The sequence below is a fragment of the Actinia tenebrosa genome, unplaced genomic scaffold, assembly GCF_029948245.1.
Source record: "Actinia tenebrosa isolate PJP-AT-01 unplaced genomic scaffold, QUT_ActTen_1.0 PGA_scaffold15__27_contigs__length_11533743, whole genome shotgun sequence".
NCBI lineage: Eukaryota > Metazoa > Cnidaria > Anthozoa > Actiniaria > Actiniidae > Actinia > Actinia tenebrosa.
In genome coordinates, this window is record NW_028292575.1 from 1,644,627 (window position 1) to 1,654,118 (window position 9,492).

Consider the following 9,492-nt stretch of genomic DNA (forward strand, 5'->3'; position numbering starts at 1 on the left):
AAAATTACAGCCATCAATTTGGTTTAAGATAGCCGGTTATCGTTTGGATTCCGATGGATTATGCAGGCCTGTCGCTAGGGATGGCTCGATGGTCCGAATGAACCTCCTCACCCCCCACGTGCCCCCCTGCCCCTCCACCTTTTGTAAGAGTACGAAATAAAGTTTAGCGCTATTTTAGTTTTTCAAGAAATGGCACAAGATCGATTGGTAGAAAATTGAAACTTCCCTTTCAAGGTCCTAGGGATGGGCCTGTTATGAATACCTGAGATGTTCAGTTCAGTATCTAAGATCAGTACAATCGCAATCGTGTGTTATCTTAAGCAAAATGTATTCGAAACCCCGTAGTACTACGGACATCCTGCTACGGACATTCTGACCCCTTTTTCCTGGTTCATATATGTGTTCCAATTTCTGTAGTTTGCCGGAAATGTTATCATAACTCGTCAATTCGGTTTTCATTCAAAAAACTCGAAGGGTACACAAAATGGAACACTTAACGGTTAACACTTGAAACAACTACTCTCTGGGTTGATTAAAGTCGGGGTATAGCTATAACCCACAGAACAAACCCTAAAATGAACCTCTGGGCTAAGTTAGTACACAGCAAAATCACAGATCAAACACGCAAACAACCTCTGGGCTGATCTAAGCTCAGGCACGACTAACTCACAGATGGAATCCTCAAATAACTTCTGGGCTGATCAAAGTCAGGTCACGGCAAACACAGATCAACCCTGCTGAAACAACCTCTGAAAGATCTAAGCCAGGGCATGGCTAACTCACAAATGAAACCGTACTCTGTACGGGCCTCTAACAATCTCAGGGCTGATCAAAATCATGGCATTGTCAAGGGAGAAAACCACTAGGAAAGGAAATATCTTTAAGTTTAACACAGGAAATGTTGACGCGCGCCTTGCCAAAACTCACTACGTCCATGCAGTGTTCTAAGGCTGAAGGTCATGCGATTTGCGGCTTTGAAAGATGGTTAATCGCGTAATCTATAGCTTATGGTCATCCCATATATTGACCAATTGCTTAAGGGCATTACGGATTTACCATCTCTGTATCGCTAGCTTCGTGATTAATCTGATTTACTTAAACGTAAGATTTAGGAAATTTGAAGGAAGATAGTTCCGAGGAGAAATTTCGGGCGGTATTAAATAAGAACTAATATAGGTGAAAGAATAAAGAAAGAAAATTTAAAGGAAAGAAAAGAAAAGGAAGGGAAAATAAAAGAAGCACCATAATTTTTAATCGATAAGGAGCGGAAATCAACTTAAGACTAATGCAATACCCTAGCAAGCTTTTCCTTTGAATCTGTGCAAAGCACTTAATTATAAAGATTTAAAAATCTGTTTAAGGTCAAAAGGAATACATTTTGGTGCAATCATATCATACTCTCAACTCCTGCTCAAAGCTAGTCACCGTAGTTCTAATCATAACAAAGCTGTCAAGTAAAAGGTAGACTGTAATTAGTTTACTCGCGTGTCAAAGGTCCATGTTGGGGAAAATCTATTAATGTCCACGCTTATCTTCGACACTCAGAAACGAACCGTACAATCGCGATAACAACTAAACAGTAAACACAAGAGATAACTTACTTTCCGTAAGTTGTGTCTTGTTTTTATAGTAGTTACTTAAAACTTTAAGAATCTTCCGTGCAACCTGTGTAAAATGAGAACACGCTTATCTTCGACACTCTGAAACAAAACGTACAATCGCGATAACAACTAAACAATAAACACAAGAGATAACTTATTACTTTCCGTAAGTTGTGTCTTTTCATGTTTTCATAGTATAGTAGTTACCAAAAACTTTAAATCTTCGGTGTGCAATCTGTGTAAAATTAGAAAGGAATGAGATAGCATCAAGATGTAGGGCTGGATATGTCGGTGTATTAAATGAATAAGCCTGAACCGAGATGACGTTTTACCCCCGTCTCTAGACCATAATCCTTTTCACATTGCTTTTGTTCTTTAATTATGACTATTGTTCCTGTATTCTCTAAGGAAACAAAAATTTTAATATAAAAGAATTCTAAAAACTATTATGGTATAGAGTCGGGGGTAAAAAGTCATCTCGCTTCAGGCTTATTAAGTCAGTGGTCGTTCAGTTTGTTTATTGGAATTAATTTGATGATTTTAATGAATTCGAGGAGATGGTTTAGTTAATGACGCCGGAAATGAGAAATATGGTGTCTCCCCTAGTGCGAGTACCAACCTCACCGTACATTCAAGATATGAAACATATCGAGAAACATTATGTTGCGCACCAGAGATTCGGCCAGTGCTTTATCCTGTATCAAAAAAATCAGAAAGGTCTTTATTTACATTTCAATATCATACGTGTTACAAAAACGAAAAGTAAAAGTGAGAGTGTAGGGCACTTGAAGAAACTGAAAGTTATTCGAAGCCAAGTCGGCATTACTTGTTGTAAAAACAAATCATAATTAATATTTTCTTTTATAGATCAATTACTTAGAAATGAGAGAAGAAATTGATTTGTCAGACATAATATTGATAGGAATCCAAGCAATTTTCACTTTTCTTGGTTCAACATCTTATACAGAACACAGATCAATGACACGCGGAATTTTTGTATGCTTAAACCCCTTTATTGAACAGCTCAAGTACAGAGTAAAGGAAAGATGATATTTGATGGGTTGCAAGCATTCCCAACAGAGTAAAAAGACAAAAACATGGCGGCCATTGTGGTGCCGTTAACAATGGATGCTAATGAGAAATCTTTTGTTAAATGGCACCAACATGGCCGCGATGACGTAACGTGCAAACAAAGAATAGATTGATTACATTCCCTGTTCCATGGCATACTTGGCGTATATTAAAGTGTATATCAAGGAAAAATTTTATTTTCAAAATTACTTATGTGACCAGTGTAGTAGCATGATTGCAGTATTTTTGTATGTGGACCTCTCTTTTTAGAGATATAAACATTTGAAATATTAATATGCAAATGAGATGACGTAAATATAGGAAGGGGTTACATTTTGCAGTGTAATTTACGACAAGTGTTCTGAAGTGAAATAACCTAAAAGTGTACACAGTCATGTATTTCAGTTATAAGGATGATTTGCAAATGGAAAAAAAGCAGTACTTTCCACAACAGCATTTTTGTATAATAAATTAGTCTTGAATTTACGTCATCTCATTTGCATATTGATATTTGAAATATTCATATCTCCTAAAAGAAAATGTTACATACAAAAATACTTCAACCATACTACTGCACTATTAACATATAAGTGATTTTGAAAGAAAAACAATTCCTTGATATACACTTTAATCACTATGAATATATGATTCAAGCAATTTCAAATGAGGAAGTCAATAGACCTCGGCTCGGGCGTAATGTTGTCTCATTTCAGACCACGTATCATTCTCTAGAGTATTCTTTCTTTGTTTAACGGTTGCGCTCGTTTGCACATGACAAGACACCTGAATATAGATACGACTCCAACAAAGAATCTTACGTTTCAAGAGAATGACACGTGGTCTGGAATGGGACAACATTTCGCTCGAGCCGAGGAAGTCTATACTATGTTCGACTCTTTCTTGGTGTTATAGTAATGATAAAAGGGTAAATTTTACACCGTGAAAAGTTGAAAAAACTGACTAATGTTTCGGACGCTAGTCCTTCGTCGGAGTAACTGAGGTTTTTGGTGTTGCAAGGCACCTGAGGCAAAAAGACAATAAGACAATAGCCAAGGATAACGAATTTGAAGCTCAACAATTCACTTCAAAACAAAAATCCTAAACCAGAATACAATAAAGCTTATACAACATCTTCAGTCTAAAAGATACCATTTCAAAGTAATGAAAGTAATATTGGTGTATATTAATGAGTAAGAATAAACATTCAACACAGCTGAAATAATAAACTCTAAAGCTACGGACACACGGTGCAACACGGTGCGCGCAAAGCTGCATGCAATTTATGTTGCGAGCCATGACACACGACGCAATTTGTTGCACGCAGTGTTGCTGAAGTAGAAAACTATCCTATTTCAGCAACATTGCCTGCAAAGTTGCGCGCACCGTGTTGCACCGTGTGTTTGTGCCTTAAACACTACTTTGAAAACCAAGAAGAACAAGTACAATGATTATGATGACGCCAGTGGTGGTAATGCGAATTGCAGGGGAACTCTTAAAGCGCCTATAACCCCTAACGCAATATTTTCAGTATTGATTCTACGTAAAGTGAACATTTGAATGCTAAAATATTTTTATGTGATTTGAGTGATGCCTCTTGAAGATATCAAGGTTTATACTTCTAATATACTAATGATTGTGATGTCATTATAGGAAGATAATTGGAGATATTTTGGACGAAGAATCTGATTGGTTGATTGCTTGAGGGTATATTCGGCTTCCAGTCTTGCAGTAAACAAAGCATGTGAAAAATGGTGTCTTTGTCGTGGACGTAGCGAAATATGGCGGTTTTCGTGTCCTAAAACGAGGCATTAAAAGGAAGCATGATTATCACGCGGGCATGGTAACGAGTTGAAAGTAGTTCGGATTCTAAAAATAACATCAAAGTGTGCACATAATGGGGTACGGGGATTCCTTCTCATTCCCATTCTCATCGTACGTACACAACACCCTCAGGATTGGGTACATTGGTCAGATGACTGTAGTGTGCTGGGTCACCACCACAGGAATCATGGCGGGGAGCGCAGTGATCGATTCTTCCTTCAAAATGAAAGTGATATTTGTTATCGACAAACAAAGCAGGCCCACATACTGCATTGCTATCAATGATGTTTGGAGCGACAGAGGTACAGGTTGGTGTAATGACCTTGACAACTCTACAGGTCACACTTCCTGTCGCCCAGTTCACAAGACTTCCGGTTCCTTCCACACAGGCTACCCAGTTAGTGATATTAGGCTTGAGAAGGAACTCGTTACCAATCTTCTTCCACAGAGCAAAATCCATGGCCGAGTAAGAAGATTCACTGAGTGGAGTTGTCGTTGACTCTGGTACCGATGTTCCTAAATGCTTGACGACGGGCCAGTTTGGTATTGGAGTGACTGCGTTTGAATCTGATCCAAAATTACTGTACTGAGTAAATGTATAGCTGTAGACAAGGGTCCAGCCTCCTCCATCGGTGGTCATGTCACAGAACACTTGGAATGACGCAGAGGATGGCTCATTGAACTTCATCCAGTAAACACCTGACTTTACCTGGTTGTCAAGGTTCTTGAACCATTTACAGGATAATATTGGGTTATGAGGAGAAAACCCGAGAGCATCCCGTATCTTCATGTAGATGGTGTTTTGTTGACTAACAATCTTCTCTGGATGTCTGGTCTTGGTAGAGTACTTCAGTTCACATGTCTTGGTCGTCAGGTTCATGTTGATGCTTGCACAAGGTATGTTGTCCTCACACCTTCTGTAACATGCAAAGATTGTTTCCACCTTGGACGATTCAAGAGTGAATCCTTGCAAGTACACGTTAAGCTCTGAATGTCCTTGAGTCGGCCACATCGTTGCGTAGGTGACTTTGTGCTTGAGAAGGAACAGTATCAAGACAAACACCAGCTGTGTTTTCATATTGAATCGCGTCCCGTCTGTGGTAAAAAAAATATCATATAGAAATATTTATTATTATTATTATTATTATTATTATTATTATTATTATTATTATTATAAAATACGTGTTATGAATGTCGCGTTCTGATTGGTTTGGAGTGCGTGCTTTATGAGAGCACATTGCACGTGCGCGCACTTTCCGTTGCGTCATTCATATCTATCATTGTAATTTGTATTTTATAAAAGAAATAAAAAACTTGCTTGCTGTGCTGTGCTGTGTGCAATCATAAAGCACTTGGGGATTGGCAGGACACTCGAGAAGTGTCCAGAAGCACTCCGCTACGCGTCGTGCTTCTCCTGACACTTCTCTCGTGTTCTGCCAACCCCCGCGTGCTTTATGACAGCACACAGCACGCGCTCGCGTTTTCTTCCTTCATTATTATTATTTATTTATTTTACAATTTCAGTTTTACATATTGAAAGAATACATATATATATATACACAAAATAAAGAAAAACAAAACAAAAAACCAAACAAAAAAAACAAACAAACAAACAAAAAAAACAAAACAAAAACAAAAAAACAAAAAAAAAAAACAAACAAAAACAAAAAAAAAAACAAAAAAAAAAAAAAAAACAAAAAAAACAAAAAAAAACAAAAAAAACAAAAAAACAAAAAAAAAAAAAAAAAAACAAAAAAAACGAAAAATAACAAAAATAACAAAAAAAACAAAAAAAACAAAAAAAACAAAAATAAATTTAGCGTTCGCCTAAGCGACCAAGGTTTCATTTCAGTCCGGACTCAGCGTGTCGAGTGTGATTAGAGTTTCTTGTTGGCTCTCTACTGTTCTTCGAAGGTTTTTCTTCAGGTTCTCCGGTTTTCTTCCTTCCGTAAAATTCAACTTCTATACATCACGGAACTTTAAAATTAGCGGGATGAACTAAGGAGAAGAAGAAGAAGGCGAAGAAGAAGGAGTGCCGAGCGGTTTTGAGATTGTATAGCCTTCTCTGAGGAAAGAAAATCTGATTTCTACTAAATGCGATTTTTGGGTTCAAAACGGAATAAAGGAAAGTCTAAACATAAGCTAATTAATTTTTGAAAATTTTACTCTTGCTTAAAAATGGCGCTTCTAACACATACCAACATGACTTGTCGCTGAATTTCCTGACTTCAGAAAATTTACTGAATATTTTCATTAAACATTTTGGATATCTATCTTTAATTTGGTTTTGGTGATTCATGTTTGAAAAAAGAAGACGTGATTTACTCGACTACTGAAGAAATTTGACCGGAAAAAAGATTGAGATTCCGCAGCATTGCAAAAAGGAATTGTATCAATAACTGTTACCTGCAGGTTACACATTTCAACCGCCCTCTTGCACCTGAGTTTCTGGTGTTTGAGATATTTTCTTTGCTGAGACCTCGAAAGGTTTAGTTAACTTTGTCAAGATTGTGATTATAAAGCTAAATTTCGTTTTTAAAACGTCTTTAATTTCACGCACTAAAAACGACTCCATTAGTGGAGACCGGTTTCATTTACTTATAAACATCTTCAGTCAACTTACAAGATCACAATATACATGATAACAATGATGACGAAGTTTCTGGTGTACAAATTCCTTAAAATGAAGTGAAGGACCAGTGATAATAGCTATTGATTGCCTTACCTTTAGAAATGTCTTAATACGTTGCCGCTTTCTATATCTATTTCATTCTGATCTTTTATACTGGTACAAAACTAACGCTCTTGAAAAGTAGTCTTCACTGAGTCTCTGAATTCTGATGAAGTGACTTCAACGGCGGTATCTATTACGACCTTTGAAAATTTGTTTATTTTTAAGTAATTTTATAGAAACACAGTTGGGGATGTGGTTGGCTTTTGAGGCAGCTGAATAGAATTCTATTCTCTAGTTTTGAAATTTTAATTAAAAAAAGAAAGAAAAAAAAAAAAAAAAAAAAAATTAGACAAAACTAAACGATTTCAACCACAGGTTAATTTACCTATAGCCGCTTTATAGAAATGTTAGAGGGGTCATAGAGAAAATTTCCCTTCTTAGGATTTCTCATATTGATATAAATTGAACTCAATGCTTGCAGTGTGACTAGATTAATAACCAAGGCCACAAAAATAAACTTTGAAATCAAATTTAGATGTTTACAAACACACACACACTCGTATAAAAAAAAGGAAAAAAGACGAAAATTTGTACAGATTCTATTCTCTGTATAAAAATTTGTCTCTAGAAGCTTTGGTTGGATAGAAACACGTAAGATAAATGCATACGAATACCGTATCTTGGAAATTATAGAGTAATAGTTCAAATATTGTCTGATTTATTGGAAATCACTTAAGGTGCCTACAAACCCTAGCTCGATATTTTCAGTATTGGTTTTACATGAAGTGAAAAAAAAAACCTGTTTTCAAGGTTGACTGAATACGCGCTGATGTATATATATATATATATATATATATATATATATATACACCCGTTCAGAAAAATTCTGCGTTTTCAATATATATACTCATATATATACCTTTTGTATTTCCATCAAACGTTTTTGACAGGCAGTGCTTAAATGAACACAAAGAAACACAATAGACATGGATTTGCTTTGCTCAGAGAGGTGAAAATCGACTTCAGTCGACTTCAGAACTGATTTTAAACTTAACTAATTGCAAAACTTCCAATGTTTTACTTTACATCAATAAAACCGTCTACAATATGACATTTTTTTCTAATAGTGTAGAGGTATTAAAAAGTAAACACATAAACATGCTATTTAGCTATTCATAAACAACACTCGGTAGGCCAGCCAACGCTTTAGTACTTAGCTTTGAATCCAGCGGGTCTATTACCCATAATGCACCCGATATAGTTATATGCTATATACTTGGTTGGATCAGAATTTCTGTATATATTAAAAAAAAAACAAGCGTTTAAAAACAACTGATTTATAATCTGTACGATCTAACAGACAAGAAAAAAATATTTTGACAGTCATTGAATGAAACAAACAATAAATAAAGCGATTTTTCTGTTTTGCATGTCATTAAATATACTGAATACATTAGATAAATGTATAAATGTATACTACAACGTTTCTGCAATCAAGTGTATATATATATATATATAAAAGAAAAGAAAAAATTTTTTTTCGATTTCTTAGAAGAATAAATGTTATCGTTAATAATTAATTGCACCAACTGGAGTGCAATATGTTCTGAATTCAAAAAAGTGATTACGAAATTGCAAGTTTGATTGTCAGACCAAAATTGATTAGATCTTTTTTTTCAAATCTCCTGCAATAATGCTGAATTCAAAATTTACTTTTAATGAAAAATTCAATTTAAAAAACCTATCTTTGACTTAGAAAGTTTCATTCCATTTTTTTTCTCATACTTTTCTTTAGTTTCTTTTTTGTGATCTGATTAGTCAAATGGTGCGTTTACTGCAATTTCATTGGCTCTCCAAAACAGTGTGCAACTTGAAACTTGTAGTGTAGTGTAGTGTAGTGTAGTGTAGTGTAGTGTAGTGTAGTGTAGTGTAGTGTAGTGTAGCGTAGCGTAGCGTAGCGTAGTGTAGTGTAGTGTAGTGCAGTGCAGTGCAGTTTGTAGTGCAGTGTAGTGTAGTGCAGTGTAGTGCAGTGTAGTGTAGTAGTGTATTGTAGTGTAGTGCAGTGTATTGTAGTGTAGTGCAGTGTGTGTTGTAGTGTGTATTATACAATCAAAAGCAACGCAGATCAACAAATCAAACAAACTCGTTAATAAGGTTTTTTATTTGTTTAGTTTTATTGAGTTCCCGAATTTTTTTACCCATGGTACAAATAATCAAATAAATAATACAATGATACATCTAGGATTGGTTCGTGATGTTTTTGTCTTGAAAACAGATTTGTGAATTTACTTAAAAAGCTAGCTAATCTAAGCGTCAATCTAAGTG

At 35.6% G+C, this 9,492-nt stretch overlaps 1 protein-coding gene across 1 annotated transcript; it reads right to left on the reverse strand.

Annotated features, from left to right (window-relative positions):
* Positions 1 to 4,599: 4,599 nt before the first annotated feature.
* LOC148910807 (uncharacterized) lies at positions 4,600 to 7,314 on the reverse strand. The gene is made up of 2 exons (XM_089030356.1): positions 7,219 to 7,314; positions 4,600 to 5,588 (listed from the first exon to the last, which is right to left on the reverse strand). The coding sequence occupies exon 2, from the start codon at positions 5,569 to 5,571 to the stop codon at positions 4,600 to 4,602; it is 972 nt and encodes a 323-aa protein (XP_088886482.1). The 5' UTR covers positions 5,572 to 5,588; positions 7,219 to 7,314.
* Between the last annotated feature and the right edge of the window lie 2,178 nt (positions 7,315 to 9,492).

Bases quoted from the DNA above. Each gene is read 5' to 3' on its own strand.
- LOC148910807 (XM_089030356.1), bottom strand. From the start codon at position 5,571: ATGAAAACACAGCTGGTGTTTGTCTTGATACTGTTCCTTCTCAAGCAC.